Source organism: Loxodonta africana, chromosome 1 (assembly GCF_030014295.1).
Source record: "Loxodonta africana isolate mLoxAfr1 chromosome 1, mLoxAfr1.hap2, whole genome shotgun sequence".
Classification (NCBI taxonomy): Eukaryota; Metazoa; Chordata; class Mammalia; order Proboscidea; family Elephantidae; genus Loxodonta; species Loxodonta africana.
This window is the reverse complement of record NC_087342.1, coordinates 146,037,261-146,060,353: the sequence shown is the minus strand read 5'-3', so window position 1 is coordinate 146,060,353 and position 23,093 is coordinate 146,037,261. Positions and strand designations below refer to the sequence as shown.

General features: G+C 37.0%; 1 protein-coding gene across 7 annotated transcripts in view; it reads left to right on the top strand.

Moving 5' to 3' along the window:
* Positions 1-23,093, top strand: part of CEP162 (centrosomal protein 162) — an 81,197-nt gene that overhangs the window by 44,009 nt on the left and 14,095 nt on the right. For all 7 annotated transcript variants that reach the window (XR_010322493.1, XR_010322492.1, XR_010322494.1 and 4 more), the window contains 7 exons: positions 537-663; positions 2,011-2,174; positions 3,320-3,424; positions 8,146-8,358; positions 11,091-11,737; positions 14,968-15,109; positions 17,239-17,337. Coding sequence is in view for 4 of the 7 variants with exons in the window: in XM_064288693.1 (XP_064144763.1) it covers positions 537-663; positions 2,011-2,174; positions 3,320-3,424; positions 8,146-8,358; positions 11,091-11,737; positions 14,968-15,109; positions 17,239-17,337 (1,497 nt within the window). In the remaining 3 variants the exon portion in view is untranslated. The remainder of the gene's footprint in view (positions 1-536; positions 664-2,010; positions 2,175-3,319; positions 3,425-8,145; positions 8,359-11,090; positions 11,738-14,967; positions 15,110-17,238; positions 17,338-23,093) is intronic.

The following is a 23,093-nucleotide window of genomic DNA, read 5'->3' as shown; positions in this document are numbered from 1 at the left end:
AGAATAGACTGTAGACCCTGAGGGTGGGAGTTAATTTGGGCACACTAGTTAGTAGGTTGGGGCCCTGGTGGTGCAGGGGATAAGACCTACAGCTGCTTACCAAAAAGTTGGCAGTTCGAATCTACCAGCTGCTCCTTGGAAATCCTATGGGGCAGTCTAACTCTGTCTTGTACAGTCGCTATGAGTCAGAATCTACTCGACAGCAATGGGTTTGTTTATTTAATAGGTTATTGTAGGAATACAGGCAACAGAGTTAGTGAATCATCCAGTTTGACCAACATATAGCAGAAAAAGTTGGAAAAGTAAATTGGAAGGTCTTTAACACTGTGCCTAGTAAGATGATTAGAACTGATTCTCATAGGCTATGGGGAGCTATTAATGATTTGGGGGTGGGGGCATCATAATGATAAAATCAGATCTAAAATTTAGGAAGATTATTTAGCAGCAGTATTATGATAGATTGGAAAAAGGAGAGACTATACCACACTTTATTTTGATTGGAAATCATTTGCTTTTGTATTTCTTTGAATATCAAGAAAGAAAAAAACAGTTTATTGGAAGACATCAAAATACTGAAGCAAGACAAACAAGCTCTTGAAGTAGACTTGGAAAAGATGAAAAAAGAGAGAGACCAAGCCAAAGATCAGATTGCTTATGCTACAGGTAAAACACAGAGTTGAAACAGTTTACCTTTTTACTCATAACCATTCTAATCTTGAATTGGTGGAAACTGAATACTATTCCTTGAAGTACATTGTAATCTTAGAAGTATTTAAAAAAAAAAAAAAATTCAGTAATTAAGAAGTTAATGCACTGGTTGGTTTTAGCAGGAAATATAACATGACCAAAGAAAATTAAGGATTACTTTGAATTCATGGAATTTTACATGTCTTCTTCCCAGTTAGACTCTGACCTTCCTCGGGACAAGGTTTGTCTTTTTATCCCTGGGTCTGAAGTGTTGTGGGCTCTCAAGTGTTTGCTAAATGAACAAATGGCACCGCACTATGTTTTGTAGACAGAGAACACTAAGATTAATGTGGCCTGGTGTCTGCCAGGAAAAACAAAGGGGAGTGAGACAAAAATGCAGATACTTTAATATAAGGAAAAATTTACAAACATGGGAGAAAGATGGGGTGCTAAATAAAGATTTCAAAGAAGGAGTGGCATTTGAGCTGGGCCTTGGCAGATGGTAAGACTTGGAAATGAAGGAATGGATGAAGGCTGCCCAGCTGTTTCCCATGAGCATGTTGTTGAGTGCACATGTGGGTTAGACCTTAGATGACAGAACACAGGGCTAGAAAGAAAGATTGCAGGAGACCTTGTTTTCTAAAGTCAGGATCTTTCCTGTACAATGTAATGAGGAGTTTACCAGTGTAAGATATGTACAATAAAATCTATTCTTAACTATTTGTAAGAAAATTATATTTTCCTCATCTGTCAAATAGAATAATAATAATAAAAACCAAACCAAACCCAAGTTGATTCTGACTCATGGTGACCCTGTAGGACAGAGTAGAACTGCCCTGTTGGGTGGATTTGAACTGCTGACCTTTTGGTTAGCAGCCGAGCCCTTAACCACCACGCCACCAGGGCTCCATCATAAAAGTCTGTTCTATTAAATAATACATACTAAGCATTCACTAACGTTTGCCGTTGTTACTTTTTAAAATAATAATAGGCATTCTTATATTTTTATTGTGATCTCTTGAATCCAACATTTGTTCTCTGGTGGAAACTACTTTTGTAATGTAAGTCAGTGGGAAAACAATATCAAAATTTTCCTTAAGCCAGCTTTGCTGTGAGTTTGAGAATGGATTATGAACATAGTCCCTTGATTTTCTTTGTTAATAAACTAGACACTGCATTGTATACATCAGCTATTTTATGCCTTTTTTTTTTTATAATGCTTCCATTATTTAGGCATTGGTTTTCATTTAGAATCTTAAAAGTTAGTTTATATCCATAGTTTGAAAATTCACAATCAGCCTATTGAGTTACTTTATCTTACAGGTGAAAAATTATATGAAATCAAAATTTTAGAAGAAACACATAAACAAGAAATCAGTCGCCTACAAAAGAGGTTACAGTGGTATGCTGAAAACCAGGAACTTCTAGATAAAGATGCCGTTCGGCTTAAAGAAGCAAATGAAGAAATCGAGAAGTTCAAACTTGAGGTATATTATTTCAGAATGTATTTCTGTAGATGAACCTTGTGGTCCCTGATAATCAGATTTGCGTAGCCTCGTACCTGTCACGGCATCAAGACTCTAAACTCTGCTGCAGTGCAACCTGTGAGAGCCAGAACTCGACAGGACTGCCTTGTTTTTCTGGTCTCAAAAGTTTTCCGCCTTTGACAGGGTGGTCTTACCACTTTTCTTTTGCTCTCTATTAGTAGAAAATATTTGAGTTTTCCTTCTCTGACAGGTTTTTGCCTTACACAGGTCCCAGCTTTCACAGGTTATACTGTAACTAAAATAACTGATTTGGGTTTTTATTTTGGTTTGGTTTACTTTTAGATAGTCTGTTTTACATTCAACTGAGAATAAATCCAAGCTTCTTATCACAGCCTGTCAGGTCAGGTCCCCATGCAGTCTGAACTCTGCCTGCATCTTTGGTATCACACTCTCCCCAAGACAGTCTCCTCCAACCACATCCTCTAATTCGTAAACCTGCCAGCCTTCTTGTACTTGTTCTCTTGGCCTGGAACATTTTAGCCTTGGTTCTTACTATGTTTTACTCCTCCTCGTTCAAGTTCAAACTCAAATTTCTCCCCAGAAAGGCCTTTCCTGACCACTTTATCTAATTTAGCTGCCAATCCCACCCCCTCCAGCTCTTTCTTCCTATTCCTTCACCCTGTTTTATTTTCTTCCTAGCACTTAGCACTCTCTGAAGTTGTTTTATGTACTAATTGATTTACTTAATAGCTTATCAGCCACCTCCTTCCACTACAGCATGCTGTGAGAGCAGGGACCTAGTGTGTCTTATTTGCCCTCTATATCTTCAGCACAGTGCCACATCTGGGAGGTGCCTAGAACATGGTAGCCAAACCAAACCAAACCTATTGCCGTGGAGTCGATTCCGACTCTTGGCAACCCTACAGGTCAGCATAGAACTGCTCCATAAGGTTTCTAAGGAGCAACTGGTAGATTCATACTGCCAATCTTTTGGTTAGCAGACAAGCTTTTAACCACTGAGCTCAGTAAATGAATGTTGAAGAGTTAATAAATGAATCAGACAACTAACATTATGCTGCCCCCGACTCGTGCTTTTCTGGTATGGATTAGATATGCTTCTTAACATACTCTTTATTTATTGACAGATTGAGAAACTGAAAGCTGAATCTGGAAATCCGTCTATTCAACAGAAGATACGTTTAAAAGATAAAGCAGTTGATGCCAAAAAAATTCAGGATCTGGAACGACAAGTATGTATTAAGGATACATTTTTATTGAGGTATTTTATATACAGTGAATTTTTATTTTCTCAGGAGTAGTCAACCTAAGATGTAGTCAACCTAGAAATTCTTGTTTTTGTTCATGCATTTTAATCAACCTGTTCTTTCTGGTTCAAACCTCTGCTGAGAATTTGTATTTCTAACAAGTTCCCAGGCAATGCTAATGCTGCTGATTAGGGACCAATTCTGAAAACCACTAGTAGAGCAGTGGTTCTCAAAATTTATTGTACATAAGAATCACCTGGGGATCTTGTTAAAATGTAGGTTCTGACTCAGTATATCTGGGGTAGAATTGACAATTCCTGGTGGCACAGGGGTTAAAGTTCCGGACTGCTAACCGAAAGGTCGGTGGTTTGAAACCACAAATGGCTCCATAGAAGAACAATGGGGCAATCTGCTTCAGTAGAGATTTATAGCCTTGGAATTCACTCTATAGCGGTGAGTTTGGTTTGGTTTTGGGGTGGAAACGCAAATTCTTAGCATAGATTCAAACCTAAATGAACCACTTCGAAGTCCAGATTTTAATATATAACTTCCCCTTTTTAAAATATACTTGATATACAGTATTTGAAGTAACATTAATAAAGTACTAAACAAAATCACTTTACATAATCTACACCTTTATATGTATTTTTAGACTTGTATCTTGTATATAAGATGGTGAACTGATGGATGAAAGGTTATTGTACATCCCAGCTCTGTTAGACATCTAGGAAGAAGAAAGCAGAATTTTAAAGCTTTGGGTATAGAGACAGGATTCCTTCTGCTCACCAAAGATAGGTGAGAGAGGAGTACAGGAAAAGAGATCTTTGAGGTGGGAAAATATTGGTAATGCTTGAGTCATGTTACAAAACACCCCCTATAAACAGAATATTCAACCTCCCAAAAAATCTGGCCATAATCTTGAATTCTTGCTCTTTGTTCAGGCTTAGAAATACTCATTTCACAGCCAGTGAGACCAGGAGATCTTTTTCTAAAATCACATAGTGAAGCCTATTAGAACAAAGATTTTTTTCATTGAAGTAGTTGTTTTGGGGGATGGAATTATAATTAACTTTTTTCTTGTATTTTTAAACTTTCTTTAAAGTAGAATTTGTATTTATAACTAATAAGTAAACAAAAAAGATTTCCATCTCTCTTCACAAGGGAGCATGTTTCTATAGTCAAGTTATGACGCTTAAAAATACTGCTATTATTCCATCACAAGCCCAAAACTATGAGGTCATCACTGGGCTGTTACCCCAGTTTTATGAGAAGAAGGAAAACTAAGCAAAAGAATTGTTATTTTTGTAAGACCTGTTCTTATATTAAAAGGTAGGATTTAGTAGTTTGACTCAGGCATCAGGAAAGAACAGGCCAAAGGTGGTTTAATAGCTAGAACTATTTTTAAGTTAGTGTAGTCCACATTGCTTGGCTTTTCTTCAGTGTTTCAGATTTAGATTAACCAATGTAGGATAAACCATCCAGAATTGTTAGATAAGAAAAGGCCAATGGGACAGCTTCCCCCAGTAGATGACATTATCTTAAGAGAAATTATGAAAAACTGAATGTTGGAGAGTAAAAAAAGTAAAGCAGGCTTAATAGCAAAATTAAGACTCAAAAGTGGTGATATATGTTGACCAGAAATACAGCATTTCTAAAAGTAGCCTCCCTCTTTTGTTAACATTTTCATTAAATACTTGTTGGTTTATCATCTTACATTATGTCTTTCTAAAGTATTTCATCATTTAATAGTGGTTTGTATAATTGTTTGAATGTTTTGATACATGCGTATATGTTCCAGATCTTATTAATCCTGTTTCCATGAGTATTTCTATTCTAATTAATTTTAAACCATAACTAATGTATATTTTACAGTATTTGTATAATGATATTGGAGCCATATTCTGAAATAACAAATTAATTATAGAATAAAATATCCCCTTTGCTAAATAGAACATAAGTGAAAATGGGACTAACTAGATGCATGTTATGATGAATATTTCAGATTATATACATTTGTTCATACTTTTCTTTAAAGAAATATTTCATATTTTAATTTCCAGTGAAAGTTAAAAAAAAAAAATTGATTTTGTATACCAGCTAGTTGGTATCATTGACCAAAGAGTGATATTAAAAAGCAAAATTAAAGAAATACAAATAAATCTAATTTTTTAAAAAATGTAATATACCTCTCAAGATATCAAAATTAGATTGCAAATAATGGACATTAAGTGTAAAATTTTTTTAATGAATTAATTTTTTTTAATCCAGTTCTTTTTAATATATGTGTTTGTGTGTTTATGTGTGTCTGTACCTTAATATACTAACTACTAAGTCATAACTAAGTTTTTAATACCGGAACAAAGCTTTCAAAAATTTCCAGATAAAATAAATGGGTATATTCCAGTTTATGGCACATCTGTGCAAGCAGTCTTCATGAATGGAAATATTTACTGTTCATTTTACAAATGACATGACCCTTAAATATCTCATATGAACAGTGTTCAGTCTTAAAGAGGATTTTGAGTACCAGCAACCCATCTTGCTTGGAAAAGGTAGTTTTTGAGACCAAATCATAATAAAAGCCAACATTTATCGGTCCCTCACTTCAAAAAAAAAAAAAATTTTTTTTTCACTATATGCTGGGCACTCTGCTAAGTGCTTTACCAATATGAATGTTATTTGTACCAACCCCATTACATTGGTACTATTATTGTCCCCATTTTACCAGTGAAGTAAGAGATTCAGATGGACTTGACACAAGGTCATAAAGCCACTGGTGGCAGAATCAAACTCCAAACATGCTCTTAGCCACTGTACCAGACTACCTCTCAGGTGCCATTTCATTGCATGCTCACGCTAGAAAACAGTTTAAGAAAGAATTTAGCATTTCAATATATGTTTTTCAAATATGTCTGAACCATAACACTTTTAGCAAAAGCAGGTATACGACAATGAGAAGTCAAACAGTAAAATTAATGTTTTACTTATTAAATAAGTTGTCGGGGATTGCTAGAAAACATGAGAAAAATTGTGAGCAGAAACCTGGAATTAAATACAGGAATTTTGGATTCCTTCTTCATGCTGAACAATTTCATTCTCAATGACCAGCCTCAGGAATTGTAATGTAGTAAATTTATTCAGAAAGTTTTAGAATAGTAAGTGATTATATAATATAAGTAAAGATTGTACCCTTGCGTTTAATTGTCCCTACAAATATAGTCTGTTTAGGCTTTAACATTCACTGTGGATTTAAAAAAAAAATTTTTTTTATCTCAAAAGGTTTATTAGCATTATACCTTCATAATATTTAATCAATCATTGTGTATGGAGGAGTGTAACATATATGGAAGAACGTGAAATTTCTTTAAAGTTGATATAGAAGGCAGAAAAAGCAAATAGCTTAAAGCATACTTGTTCACTCAGTTTCTTCCCCAGTAAAATTTCTTGATTGTGTTTTTATTAGTTTATTTTTGTTTTTCTGAAAATGTCTTTATTTTACCTTTGTCTTTTGCTCATACTTTTTATAGAAATATAATTCAAACGCCATAATATTCACCCTTTTAAAGTGTAGGATTCAGTGGTTGTTGTATATTTGCAAAGTACAACCATTGTTACTATCTAATTCCAGAACATGTTCATAACCCCCAAAAGAAATGCTATAACTACTAGCAGTCACTCCCTTATCCTCCCTTCTCTCAACCCCTGGCTGCTGCTCCTCTATTACCAGCCTTTATGGACTTGAATATTCTGGACATTTCATGTAAATTCTATTAAAAAAAGCAGGTACACGCGTGCACGTGCACACGTGTATATATAATACCAAGTTCTAATTCCTGTGGGCCTTGGGTACAGTTCTTTCTTCTTACAGAAAAAATACATGTCATTGTTTTGCTTTATAGACTAAATGAAAAGTATTAATTTAGTCTTTTATACAGACTTCACTAAATGTCGGTCTAATCCTCCTTGCTTCCCATTTGAAATGTCATTTTAAAATAGATTAAACTTCATTTGGAAGGTGGGGGTGAGGACTGTTACAGGCAGGGCCTGGTGCTTAAGAATCTGTATGTTTATTTCAAAAAGTTTTCACATTCATGTGCATGTAATTTTTCAGTCATTGGTACAAGTATTGTCATGTGAGGAGTCTGTGGAAAAAAGAAGACTGGTTATTACTAGTACAATAGAAAGTTCCAAGGTCTATTTCAAATGAATGCAGAGGATTTCTGTAAGTTAACTAGCCGTTAATTAAACAGAACTAAAATTTTTTTTTATAGGGTACTATTAATTAGATAATCTAGGTGAGACTTAGTCCCACTTACTTTGGACATGTTACCAGGAGGGACCAGTCCCTGGAGAAGGACATCATGCTTGGTAGAGTACAGGATCAGTGAAAAGAGGAAGACCTTCAACAAGACAGATAGACACAGTGGCTATAACAACGAGCTCAAACATAGCAACAGTTACGAGGATGGCGCATGACTGGGCAGTGTTTTGTTCTTTTGTACATAGAGTTGGAACTGACTCAAGGGCACCTAACAACAATGGGATATAAACTTTGGAATTAATTTGTGCTTCTGTATATTTGATTCAGTCAGGAAACATGATATAAACATACATCTAGATTTGATTGATAGAACATAAACTGTATGCATTAAACTAGTTTTACATATAATTGTGACTTTACACATATAAAAAAATATTTTTAATAGGTTAAGGAAATGGAAGGAATTCTAAAGAGAAGATATCCCAATTCTTTACCTGCTTTGATATTGGCTGCATCAGCAGCGGGTGACACAGTGAATAGAAATACAGTGGAATTTATGGAAAAAAGGATTAAAAAGCTAGAAGCTGATCTTGAGGGCAAAGATGAAGAAGCAAAGAAAAGCCTTCGTACCATGGAACAACAGTTTCAGAAAATGAAGGTAAAAAAAGGTAGCCATGAAGATGGGGCTCAGACCTGAACCGCATGATTAAAATTGGTGGGAAGGGGGAGTCCTAAGGTCTCATTTTAACAAATAGCTCTAACGTCCTTTCCCACACAACCTTTACCACATGTATCAGTAGATGCAAAAGAAAACTGGGTCCATCCTATCTTTGTGCCCTCCTTCAGCAACTTTTTATTTCAGACACAGAATAGCCAAGTACAGGGTAATCTTTATATAAGACATTCTCAGTGATGTTAGAAATAGTGGATATTGAGACACAAAATGGCAAAGTAAAACACCCCTTACTCCACCCTCTTTCTCAAATTCCCTAATCTCTACCTGGTTCATTTTCCCACTGTCCTAAATTCCAAGGTGTACTCCTTTAATCAGCCAGTTTTCAACCACCCTTAGCTTCCTCACTCTCGGCCTCAGTTCACCCATCTGCTTTTCTACCCCACCACTCATGCTGCTTTGTCCTTTCTGAAGGAGATGGCACAGTTGTGAGGATGGCACTGCTGCAGTCTAATAAATTCTCTTGTTGCTTCTGGGCAAGCCCATTGCATGTGGTTGATCAGCTCCTCCTACATTCCCCAAATCATTCACTCTCAACCTTCAAGTTCATCTTGCCCCTGCCCCCTTCCCCATGCTTTACTTTCAGCAGACCCTGCTCCCTGTATATGGGTAACTGTGGCATAATGGAAGGCACACAGACTTTAGAGTCAGACCAGCCTGAGATCCAGCATTATAGCTTTGTGACTTTGGGATAGTTACTTAACCTCTCTGAGCCTCAGTTTCCCCGTATGGAAAAGAGATAATAACTGACTCATTACCCATATGGCACTTCTACTCCTAAGTATCTGTCAATCCCTTTTTCTTCTCAGCATCACATTACTATACTACCATCATTTAGTACCTGGCCTAGATTACTGCAGTAGTCTGCCCTGGCTTGCTGGATTACTGCAGTAGCCTCCTAACTAGTCTACACATATCTAGTTTGCCCCATCCTCTAATTGGCTCTTGTGACTGCAGGCAAAGTTATATTTCTTATCTCACCCACACACACATACACACACACACACGTATCCCTTTGTACCTCATTGGTAACTTCCTGTTGCTCTTAGAATAGATAAATAGGCTATAAATCCATGGATAGCCAGGCCCCTCTTTCCACAGCATTTTCTCCCACCATGCTTCCCCTATCTAATCATACTGGCAAGTTTTTTCCTCCTTGCCATGTTTCCTACAACCACAGAAATTTGTGTACCCTCTTGCCCTTTCACATAGTTCAAGTGTATCCATGCTTCACATCTCAACATAAGCATAACTCAGTGAAACCTTCCAGGACCTGGCAGATGAATTACCTCTGTAGGCATTCTTGGCCTCATGCACCTCTCTTTCACAGCACCCACTGCATTTACAGGCATTTTGATTGGATCATTAGTGGTCATTTTCTCCCCATCTAACCTTGGACTCTGTGATGGCAGGGACTGTTCTGCTTTTACTCCTGTTGTTTTCTGTCATTCAGCACAATAGATGCCCAATAAATAGTTTAATTAGTTAATCCCTAACTCAGGATATTGGCAGGATTGAGTAGCAGCATATATGTACCATGCCTGTACCTCATTACCATGCCTGGAGTGTACCCAGCACTCAATAAATGATTATTTCTAATAATTATGATTGTTATTATTCACTGACCAAATAGGGGCTCTCAGGCATGAACTCCAACCCCTACCCCATTTTTTATGTATTTAGAGCTATCCATCCTATCTTTTTCCTTTCTTCAACCCCCCGCCCCATCCCAATCCTCACTCTCGCCCAGTCCATTTCCTGCCACTTCCACCTTTCATTTGATTCCCAGACACACCAAGCATTAGAACACCTTCGCAGATGTTCTTCCTAAAACATCACCACCTCTACTTATCCCCAGATTTACACTTATCCCTCAAGCCTGAACTTAAGTGCTCTCACTCTCCTCAGTCCTTCAGACACATGGGGTGCCGGATCCTCTCTGCATCCACTTGCCACGTTCATAGGCCCATCAGGACAGTTATAGCACATTGTAACTGTTGCCCTGTCTCTCTCCTAACTAGGCTGTGAGCTATTTGAAGATAAGAACTGAGTCCTTTGATCTCTAGAACTTAGCACAGTGCCTGACCAGCAGTTGCAGCTCAATAAATATTCATTGAATAAATGAACAAACACTATCAGTGCCTTCCTCCACAGAGTAAATTACCTGAGTTATTTCTTTTGTAATACTAAAGTTTGCAAATTCCAAGCTGACTTGCTCCCTGTGAAATGATTAAATTGATGTTAGAAAGATGAAAGGTGTTTGTCAAAGACCTCAATGCCCACAGCTGTTTTACCTATCTGTTCTCAACAAGTGTAGTTTGCCAATTTGCTTAGAAAAAGGTGCATAATAATAGGCTTTATTACAATAATAGGTTTTATTAAAATAATGTTGAGGTTATGAGAACATGTAATTTAACATTTATGTAGCAGTGTATCAATTATGAAATTATATAACATATCAACAATATATAATGTTATATCCTTCAAAGAGTAGGACTTCAGTACATTTGACTGGCTCAAAGAACAGAGAGTTGGAGGCATCAGAGTGTATAATGAGTGTCTGAATGAAGGAACAGGTAGGACCCTGCAATGCCGAGCTTCAGTAACTAACGAAATGTTTATCAGTGGTTTGGTGTTACATCAATTCTTTTCTTCAGATTCAGTATGAACAGAGACTAGAGGAACAGGAGCAGCTACTCGCCAACAAATTGAAGGAAGCAGCCCAGAACCAGCGCGACAACCCCGTGGCTAAAGCACTAGAGAAGGAACTCAGCGACATTAAGGAAGCCCATCAGATCACTGTCAGAAACCTCGAAGCTGAAATAGACATGCTTAAACATCAGAATGCTGAATTAGAACTCAAGAAGAATGATAAAGATGATAAAGATTTCCAGTCTCTAGAATTCCAGGTGGAACAGGCTCATGCTAAAGCTAAGCTGGTAAGACTCAATGAGGAACTGGCTGCAAAGGCCAGAGAAATACAAGACCTTTCAAAAACTGTGGAGAGGCTTCAGAAGGAGAGAAGAATGATGCTATCTAATCAGAACTCTAAGGGTAGAGAGGAAATGTCCACCAAAAAGGTGAAGAAAGATGTTTTGCACACAGGTAAAGGAAATGCTAACTCCTCTGGAACCCTGGATGACAAGCTCTACCAGCCACACACTTTTACTGATTCCCATACATCAGACGTTTTACAAGAAAACTTCAGATTGAAAAATGAACTACAGAGAGTAATTTTGGAGAGGAATGAGCTAAAGATGAAATCTGAAGCAGCATCGAATCAATTTGAAAACTCCATGAAAAGGTAAAATGTTAAATTATTTATAAAAATACGGGGGCATAAAAAGGTAGAAATTGAAAAGTTAAAAGGTATACTCCCTCTGGATAGTTAGTTTGACCCTGAACTGCGTTCGTGAGTGAATTTTCAGAAATTGCATTACATTGCCAGGCATAGATAGACCTGTTTCAGGGTAAAGTCTTCTACCTGCTAGTGGTTCAGGCTCTAATGAGCTTGAACCTCCATTTCTGGCCAGTCAGCCCTGTCTTTCTGGATGTACCCAAGTGGTGTTGATAAACTGACCCACTGAGTCTTTCTTACAAAAGAATGTCATCATCTATGATTTCTATAGTAAGCTTTAATCCAGGTACCTAGGCAGATTGCCGTCAGATAACAGCTATTAGTAAAACTAGGTGACAGTCTAAGAGGAAAAGGTCCTTCTCTTTTCCATAATAACTTCAACTGATCTCATGATCACATCCCTTCATGCCTTTCTTTCTTAGAATCTTCAGCTACTATCCACCGTCTCTTTTCTCTGAGCCTTCTGACATCCTCAGGCCTTCTTTCACCTGACCAAACCAAGTTCTAGTCCTCTTTTCGTTTCTCAGTGCCAGCTTTCCACAAATAGTCTTTTATTTTCTTTCTGCCTCACTTCCTTCTACATATGGCTTTCATACTCGTCACTGTGACAAACCCCTCTTAGTAATAGCCTTTCCCAGTCCAGCAGAGTTTTCCCTGTCCCTGTTTTTCTTGACAGTATTGACTACATTGCCCTTTCTGAAATGATTTGCTCCCTTAACCTGCATGACTTGACAGCTCTGACCAAAACATTTCTGTTTCTTTTACTGGCTCCTCTTCATTCTCCCCATCCTAAAAATCTGGCTTCCTACTAAGGTTCAAGTCTTGGCTTTCTGATTTTCCTCCATTCTTTCTCCATTGGAAAACTCATCCATTCTTATGGCTTCTATGACACATTACTCCAAAATTTACTTTTCAAGGCTTGTTTTTTTCCCTGGTGTCAGATGTTAGACCTTCAGCTATTTATTGGATTGTACCTCTTGAAATCAACAGTACCTCAAATTCTATCCATTTTAAGCCTGAACTAGCTCCCTCTCTCAGCCTTCCCATTCTATGACCATATTTTTCCAATTGCCAGGCCCAGCTTTACCTCCTTTATTTCATGAGTTCACAGCCAGCACATGGCTTCCTTAAAAATGTTACTCGTTTTGGTTTCAGCTTCATTGTAGTCAAACAGTGTTGCCTACCTGGTTTACTACACAACTTTCCTGATATCCCTGACTTTAATTTCTACCTTCTTTCCCAATCATCTTCTTAGAAACCATTAAAATTCCTTAAATCTCCTGTATCTGTGTAACAGTGCCCTCCACTCACCCCCAGATTTCTCGCAGTATCAGGACCAAATTTCTCTACCTGGCATTTCAAGTCCCATCATTATTCTAATACGACACTACACACCTAAGCTGCATTATTTTCTCACTACCTTTTGTTCATTCATATTTCAACTCCTACCTCCACCAGAAAACATTTCCTGGAGCTCCCAGGAAATTGCCTACTCCCACCTCCAATTCCTATACAAATTAAAATATGTTCAAAGTAAGCGCAAATCACGTACCACCTTAGTTCCTTGAGAACTGATGTAAGATTATACTTCTTTTGCATTCCCACAGCAACTGGATGTGGAAGCAGAATGAGCATAAAACCAAACCAAACCCACTCTCGTCGAGTCGATTCCAACTCATAGCAACCCTGTAGGACAAAGTAGAACTGCCCCATAGAGTTTCCAAGGAGCACCTGGTGGATTCAAACTCTTGGTTAGCAGCCATAGCACTTAACCAGTACGCCACCAGGGTTTCCAGAATGAGCATAGGAAGCACTTAATAAATACTTGCAGACTGTCAGCCATGTTGGGGATTGAGTCACCATGACAACCAGATTGCTTCCAAGTTGAAATCTTGTTTTTCAACCCTGAATACAATAGCAGTAATGAAATTATTTAGAAAGATTTCTGTTCTTTCCTATAAATAATTTAAACTTCTTGGTTTTCTATAAATTTTCCTATATATAATTTAAAATTTCTAGTGTTGTTTATCTGTTTCCCACATAGCTCTGGGCCTGAGAAGTAAGGACTAAACTTTTCTGGTCCAGATTTAGGCCGCTTTTTTACTATAAAACCAAAACCCAAACCCGTTGCCTCCAAGTCAATTCCTACTCATAACGACCCTATAGGACAGAGTAGAACTGCCCCATAGGATTTCCAGGGAGTGGCTGGTGGACTCAAACTGCCGACCTTTTGGTTAGCAGCTGAGCTCTTAGCACTGCACCACCAGGGCTCCTTTTTTTTGCTATAGTGCAATTATATCTTGAGTACTTTAGGCATTTATACTTTTCCTGAGACCCTAATCTACTGTTTCCATGAAGAAAATATTCATAGAGTCAAATAAGCAACTGAAAAATCGGTAGTTTGGGAATTGCTATAATGTATGTATGTATCAACAGTGTTTTACTGAGTACCTGCTTTGGATAAGAGAAAGTATGTGTAAGAAATGTACAACTCTAGTTATAATTTTCCCGTTTACTAAACTACCTCTGAATGCAAAAATTTTGTCACAGAAACTTAAAGTCCAAATTAATTAAGTACAGGTACCCTTGTGTCTTGACAATTACTGTCAAGATTATTTTATGCAACTGGAATCATATGCATGGACCAGAAAGTGGTAAACGTTGCCTAGAGACAAAGCATTGATGATTCTAAAGAGAACAGCTGTGATTATCCAAATAAGAATCTGGGCAATGGGCAAGACATTTGAGTCTGTCTTAAAAAATAAAATATCATGGGCTTTGCTTTAAATCTAACAGAACATTTAGAACCTCTGATTCTCTTAGTGTAGCTCCAGGGAGAAGGTAGAGTGGAAGGCCTGGGCTTTGAGGTCCAACTCTGTTGGGCTTGACCCCCAGCTCTTCAACTCGCTGATCAGGGACACTAGGTACATTGCTTTTTCTTAAACTCAAGCTTTCCCCTAGTGCTATTCAGTAAATAATAGTAAGCTCATGGAGCAGTTGTAAGAACTCCTGTGCGATCATGTGTAAAGTACCTAGCACAGTGCAGTAAATATTGGTGCCCTCTCTCCCTTTGCTTCTTTCATTTCCAGATTTCTTACACTATTTTTTTTTCCTAACTGTGAGTTAGAGGTTGAAGAGCCACTTTTCTATGTGATTTTCTTTAATTTGTTCCATAGGCTCAAGGAAGATAACACAGCACACATTGCATCCCTCAAAGCATCTCATCAGAGAGAAGTAGAGAAACTTCTTTGCCAAAATGCAGTCGAAAAATCTTCTTCCAAAGTAGCTGAACTAAATCGTAAAATAGCAACTCAAGAGGTAGGTGACAATATTTGGATCTCTTTGACTTTAACATAGGTCATTTTTTTTTTTCAGGACTATTAACAGAACATTATTTAATTTTAACTTCTTCAGGTTGGTGATAGAAATGGAAAGTTACTGTTGGCTTCATTTTTTTTATGGAAGAACATACCATATATTTAATTTTTTCTGCTTTAAAATTATACCCTGTAAATAAGCGTTTGTACAGTTTTATCCCTATATTTCTCAGATATATCTTCCTCTAAGTAGGTCGTAGCAGATGGTTGAGGGATATGTCTGAGGAGATTGGAACTTCAGTAGTTGAACTTGAATGTTGAACCATCTCCCGCCACCCCAACCCCACCCAGCAAGTAATAATCTTCTTTCTTCCTGTTCCATTATATTTCATTCGTTAGCCAAATAATAATTCAGACAATCAGGCACTGGAGATAAAACAATGAAGCGAGAGATATACACAGCCCTAGCCTTTTTGAACCATACAGACTTGGAAGAATTATTACTGAGAATGTTGACAACCTAGCAGCATTTCCTGGAATGAACGTGTCTTCCTTGAGTATCTGTATATCTACTTGGAATATCTACAAATATCTACTGTTTGGTCCATCTTCTGTAGGGTTAGTAGGTTGGAAAACAGCATTTAAATAGAACTTTTATCTGCAGCTTGCTTCTAAATGGTGTAGCCAAGAAGAGAATAAGAATAAAAGGAAGAACAAACAAGCAAATGTGGCAAAATGTTAGCAGTTGATGAATCAAGTTGAAGAATATATGAATATTCATTGACCTCTTCAGCTTTTCTGTAGGTTTTAATTTAAAAAAACAAGCTGGGGGGGCAAGGCGGGTCAAGAAAATATCTCACCACAACCTCTACCACCTGTAATTATTTAGTAGCATCTTAATTAAAAACTCTCAATTGAAGAAGTTTGAGTGGGGTTGCTATGAGTCAGAATCAACGCGAAGGCAATGCGTTTGGTTTGGTTTTGGTTTGGTAGATATTATGAAATTATAAATTTTCTCAAGTGTGATGATAATATTGTGAGAAAATACCCTTATAAGGACATGCATTTCAGAATGAAATGTCATCAAGTCTGTAAGTTAATTTCAAATAGCTCAGGGGAGAAAAATCATGCACACACATACACACACGTATACATACACATGTGTATACAGAGAGGAAGAAATATTGTTGAATCTAGAGGATCTATTCATTTTACTATTCTTTGCAAAATAAAAAGTTGGAGAAAAAGAAAAACAACAAAAAAAAAGAACTTTGCCTGTGTTTTAATACCTCAATTAAAAAGATTTAAAATGCTGCTCAAAATAACCATTCATCCAGCCTTAGAGATATCTTCTCTTGCTTTTCCCCCCATATGAATGGGGTATGAGTGGGCAGTGAAAGCATCATGCCAAGTGGTTATATAGTAAAGAGCAGACTGAAAGAGCTGGGAAAATAGAGTCATAATGTCATGGCGCCATAAATATGCTATTTTCCCAGGGTTATAAATGTGATTTTGTAAAATTGTGAGTTAAGTAGAAGTCATTGTTGTCTGATCATCAAAACAATAGACGCATTGAATTTTTCCCAAATTCTAATACTTTCTTGATGAGAATGTTTTTTCATGTATTTCAGTGTCTCTGGCTAAAAATAGGAGACTAAGATTTGTGTCACAGATGTTATTAGGCTTGTGTAATCTTCCTAAACAACATAATTGATATTAGTTAATAGCCCTTTAATAAAAACTGTTACCCTCCATCACAAAGTATAATATTGACCACTTTCTTCAAAATGCTTAGGCTCTATAGCAGTTTATTTAAGAAGATATTTTTCAGGCCTTCAGAAGAGAAATAATATAGATAAAGAGGCCAGGTAGTTTCAGAGTCGTTAATTTATAATATGTGTGGTGTTTTATTTTTAAATGTTAGAAGAAACCTAAAATAACCCCTTCAAAGGCCTTACTTCCTGTGGCAATTATTTCTGTTAGAATTTGGATGATTTTTAAATGTCCAGTTTTTTTTTTCTTTTTTTTTAGTCCAAATAAAAGCAATGAGTTGACCTTATTTTGTTTTTCAAACAAGGAAATTTTTTTCAAAGGAGGAGTTTTGTTAACTCAGTTCTTCTAATTTTCTAGGTACTTATAAAACATTTCCAAAATCAAGTTAATGAGCTACAGGGTAAGCAAGAGTCTCTTGTAGTTTCTCAAGTTCGAGAAGAAATCCTACAGAATGAGGTAAGAAAGAACTAAAATCTAGATGGACATAAGCTTTTCTTAGCCATTTCAATCATATTCATATTTTGGTACAAATTTTTTAACTTAAGAAATTCACAGATAGATATAACATGAAAATACCAATCACATGTCAAGCATATATTAATGACTTATTAATGGAAAATTTGCCTTCCCAAGATGAAGCTCAAATATTAATTGAGAATTGTTTATATTTCCTGTCAAATATTAATTGGAAATTGTTGTGTTTGTATTTCCCCATTCCCTACAAAAGTGGAAGGGGGCAATTTGTTCTTGTTTGATTTTTCTAGAAGGTAAGTTAGGTGCAGGGCCATTTCTGTATTAAGTACTAATACTGCTTAATTTGGTTAAGAAATAGCTAAAGCAACCATGACAGTTACACTGGATCACCAGTAGTAATACCATTACAGGAAGTAGGTCTTTCTGGAAACTCACCATTTTTATTCTCCTGAAGTCCTTTTGATTTTGCGTCACATGGTGTTTAAGCCTAATAACTGGAAAACTAAAGCATTTTGTCTCTTGAATAAAGGTAATGACATTCTCCCTTTTAAGTAGAGTATTTAAAGCATTTATATTTAATGTATTTATTAATTAATTTGGTTTAATTGTAATTTGTGTCCACTATTGGCCTATACGTTTTTATTTTATTTTTTAGTGATTGCTTTAGGGTTTACAATGTACATCTTTAACTTATCCCTGTCTATACGTCAAATAATACTATACCACTTCACATATAATGCATGAAGCTGTGACTGTATACTTCTGTTTTCCCTTTCCTGTCCTTTGTGCTGTTGTTTTCATACATTTTACTACCATATATAAGCCCCACAAATAGTCATCATTTTGCTCTAAAGAGTTAAAATATTTTAAAGAGATTCAAAAATGAGAAAAGTATCTTTTCTAAACACCCACGTATTTACCACTTCTGGCACTTTGTTGCTTTGTGTAGATCCAAATTTCTGTCTGGTATAATTTTTCTTCTGTCTCGAGAACTTCCTTTAACATTTTGTAGTGTGGATCTACTGGCAGTGAATTGTCTCAGCTTTTGTTTGTCTGAAAATCTTTATTTTACCTTTTTTGAAAGATGTTTTCACGAGGCATAGAATCTTAGGTTGACAGTTCATGGTTTTTCTTGTTTTGATTTCATTTGGTTTTTGTCGGTACTTTAAAGATGTCACTTTATTGCCTTCTGGCTTTCATAGTTTCTGATAAGAAGTCTGTTCTAATTCTTTACTCATTCCTCTGTGTATGTTTCTTTTCTTTTTTGGATGCTTTTAAGATGATTTTCTGTTTATAACCAGTTTTTAGCAATTTTATTATCTTACACCTGAGTGTGATTTTATGTTTCTTATACTTGGGGTTTATTGAGCTTCTCAGATCCTGAATTTATACTTTTTAACAAATTGGGAACTGCTGAACATTATTTCTTTAAATATTTTTTCTGTTGCCCTGTTCTTTTTTCTGGGTCTCCAATCTGATAGTAATATCAGACAAAGTAGATTTCAGAACAGGTAACACTCCCAGAGGTGTTCGTTAGAACAGGAGCTCACTGATATGCTCTTCATTTTTTTTTTCTTCCAGCCTCTTTTCTCTGTGTTTCATTCTGGGTAGTGTATATTGCTATATCTTCCAGTCACTGTCCTTTCTTCTGCAATGTCTAGTATGCTATTAATCCCATCCAATGTATTTTTCATTTCAGTTATTGTGTATTTCACCTTAACTTCTAATTGTATCCTTTTATATCTTGTATTTCTTTCCTCACCATTTTCATCTCTACCTTCTTGAGAATATGAAATATATTTAAAATAGCTATTTTAACATTCTTTTCTTTTAATTCCATCTCTATCATTTCTGGATCTTTTTTTATTCATTAATTTTCCTTCTGAGTTCCTTCTGCCTCTTTGCATGCCTGTTTATTTTTTATTAGATGCTGAGCATTGTGAATTATATGTTGTTGGATGAATTTTGTTGTTGTTTTAAATAGTATTAGGCTTTGTTCTGTCAGGTAGTTATGTTACTTAGGTTCAGTTTGATTCTTATAAAGCTTGTTGTTAAACTTTGTTAGGGAGGTTCCAGAGCAGCCTTAATCTACCTGTTGCTGTCAAGTTGATTTCAACTCCTAACAACCCTATAGGACCGAGTAGAACTGTCCCCATAGGGTTTCCAAGAAGGGGCTGGTAAATTGAAACTGCCAACCTTTTTTGGTCAGCAGCTGAGCTCTTAACCACTGCACTCCAGGGCTGCAGCTTTAATCTAGGGCTAATGTATTCCCTGTATAAGGTGATACATTTCTGAGGGCTCTCCCTGATGCCCTGTGTATTATGAGGCATTTCTTCTCTGGCTGGTGAGAATACGAAGTATTCCTAGCCATGGGAATTATTCAAGCTACTGTTTCCAGTTATTATTACCCCAGCCTTAGGTACTTTCCTCTCACAGAAGTGTAGATCAGTACTTAGCTAATGCCTTGAGAGGACCTCTCTGAGAATCTCTGAAAACTTCCTCTCAGTTACACTGCCTTGCATATTCTGGCTGAACTTTGGTCTTTGTCATCTCAATTTAGCATTCTGTAGTGCTCTCCGTAGGTTCCCCCTCCCTGCCCTGTGGCTTGGAAGCTGCCCCTAGACAATAAGCTAGGCAGTGGTAGAGTTTACCTTGTTTGTTTCCCTTTTCTCCAGAATTACAGTTCTCTGGTTCTGTCCTTTAGGGTCGCTATGAGTCAGAATCAACTCGAGGGCAACGGGTTTTTTCAGGTGCTGTTAGCAAAATCTAAAGATACATTTTGTCATTTTCTAATTGCTTAAAATAGGATAGGAAACCACAGTCCTTTTACTGGAGCACAACCTCTAGTGCAAGTGCGCTATCAGTTTAAAGCAGTGTTGAATTCTGTTGTTTTTTGATTGCTTGTTCGGTTTTAAAGTAATTTTATAGAGCCATAAAAAATGACCAACTCCAACTTTAGTGTGTTAATCATGGAAATCTGAGAGGATTTCACTATACTCTGCATTGTATCTATGCCTTTGTTTCCTAAAATGTCTCTAAACTACATTTCTTTTAAATCCCACCTGCTGCAATGAGGTGAAAACTTTATCAAGCCTCTAATGTATCTTCATTCATTTGACACTAACTCAGGCATGTATTCTTCAAAGTGTTTGTTATTTTAATACCCTAATGAAAAAGTCAATCTTTCATCTTTTAGCACTTGTCGTAGATTTCCAGTCTTTTCCCAGTCCAATTTGACACCAACATTCATCTGCTCATTTATTTTCTTGAAGCCTGAATTTGTAGAGAAAGAACTAGAATCTGTATTCACACTCTCTAGAGACAACTGCGAGAACAGATGCTATTTTTCATATTCTGCAGTTAATATATGTGTTTTACTGATCCCAGATTCTTTTTCACAAATGGTGGTATATTTTCTTTTTAATCTGTATAAATATTTTATAAAGACAGCTTTAGAAATCATTCAGTGAAGATTGATCTCTAATAAAGTCTCTGATTGCAACCCACTCATAAAAATTATCAAAATTGTTTGTTGTAACTTACCTCAAATATTCCATAGCTAGCTGCTATTATTTTATAAACAAAGAGTGAAATGGTCATGGGATTTATGATAATAAATGATTCAAGTTTAAATTCTTACATCGCCACTGCATTGACCGCCAGCAGGTTCGAGTAAGCATTTAAAGTCATGCAACTGTCATAGGCCACACTTGGTACCCTGCAGATAGGCCAGCAAGGCTGTATCAGATATTTCTCTTCAGTGGGAGTAGTCCTCACAGCAGTCCACACAGCTGTCCAGGAGCTATTCTGTTTGGACCCCCAGATGACAGCACAGGCGTAATGGAGTAAGACTCACATCAGGCAGATGGAGGAACCAACCTGGCTTAGACGCCCCATGCTCCACAAAAAGCAATATTTGTTATAATAATAACCCATGTGCTTAGCTTCCTTGGTTCCTGCAACAGACATGTCCAATTGTAAGAGGCACTACACTCAGGACAGCCCAAAACTATGGCTTCCCACTAAGTATTTCAGTTCATACAAAGTCCTCCAAGCCCAGATGCAGTCTACCAGTCAGCAGTCCTTTTTACCACAAGCAGAGTATCTGGCCTCACAGCTGACATTCCGTCTTTGTATCAAGGGAGAAACAGAGCTGAAAAGTCAGCTGCACCCCAGGTCTATTTCTTACGCAGATGGAAAAAGAATAATGTTGCTACAGATACTAACTAGTGTTTTTCAACTCCGAGACTCGCTTTTTTCAGCTAGTGAAAGAGTAAAACCTACTTCCTAGCATTCTTTATTTTTTAATGTAATGAATACTTAGTAGGTATCAGTCACTACTCAATCTAGGCTTTGAGGATATAGTGATGAATACAATACCCGAAGCTCTTGCCCTCTAGGAGCTTGCATTCTAGTGGATGGGACAGAAAAATAATCAAATAAACTAATACCTATGGACTATAATGTGGCACTGTGGTTAGGCATTCAGTTGCTAACCAAAAGGTTGGCAGTTCAAATCCCTTGAAAACCCTATGGGGCAGTTCTCCCGTGTCTTATAGGATTGTTATGAGTTGGAATCGACTCAGTGGCAATGGGTTTTGGTTTATAATGTCTCCCAGCTAACTTCCTTTGCCTCAGAACTGAGTCACATACCCACCTCTAAACCAATCATTGGGAGGGAAAACTGGACAGCTATATTGAGCTTAGACTGATTAGAATTTACCCTTGAGTCACATGAACACCTGAACTGCATCAAGGCCCTGTTTACGAGGCTATGGCCAGTATCTTCTTCAGTGCTAAACCTGATGAGAATCTAGATCTGCCCAGATGAAGTGCTTACAATCATTACACATTCCTCCCAAAAGTGGCCAGGAAAACCTGTCAAGCACATAGGACCTATATGAAAGACCTCAGTACTCCATAATCTCTACTTTTGTATGCATACTTGCTGTCATGGATTGAACTGTGGCCCTCAAAAATATCTGTCAACTTAGCTGGGCCATGATTCTCAGTATTATGTGACTGTCCACCATTCTATGTGATTGTCTGCCATTTTATGTGATTTTCCTATATGTTGTAAATCCTATCATTATGATGTAATAAGATGAATTATCAGCAGTTTTATTGATGAGATCTACAAGATTAGGTAGTATCTTTAGCCAGTTTCTTTTGAGATATAAAAGAGAGAAGCAAGCAGAGAGACATGGGGACCTCATACCACCAAGAAAGCAGTGTCGGGAGCAGAGTGCATCCTTTGGACCTGAGGTTCCTGCACTGAGTTGCTCCCAGACCAAGGGAAGACTGATGACAAGGACCTTCCTCCAGAGCTGACAGAGAAATTCTTCCCTTGGAGCTGATGCCCTGAATTTTAGGACTTGTAGCCTACTAGACAGTGAGAGAAAAAATTTCTTTTTGTTAAAGCCATCCATTTGTGGTAATTCTGTTATAGCAGCACTAGATAACCAAGACACTTGAATTTGTGGAGTGAGTTACTATAAAGCATAAAGTGATAGGGGCCATAAGAGAAATTACAGATAGAATTCTCTTCCAGGGAGTTGATGGTGGAAGAGTAATCTATATTTATTGAACTCTTTCTGTGTGTTAGGCACTGTACTGTGCTGGATGCTTTAAATTCATTATCATTTAATCCTAAATATAATCACTTTACTAAACAAATACTTTGTAGCAAAGCTGAATGCACCAAAGAAAGTGCCCAAAAATATACCTTGTCCAACTTC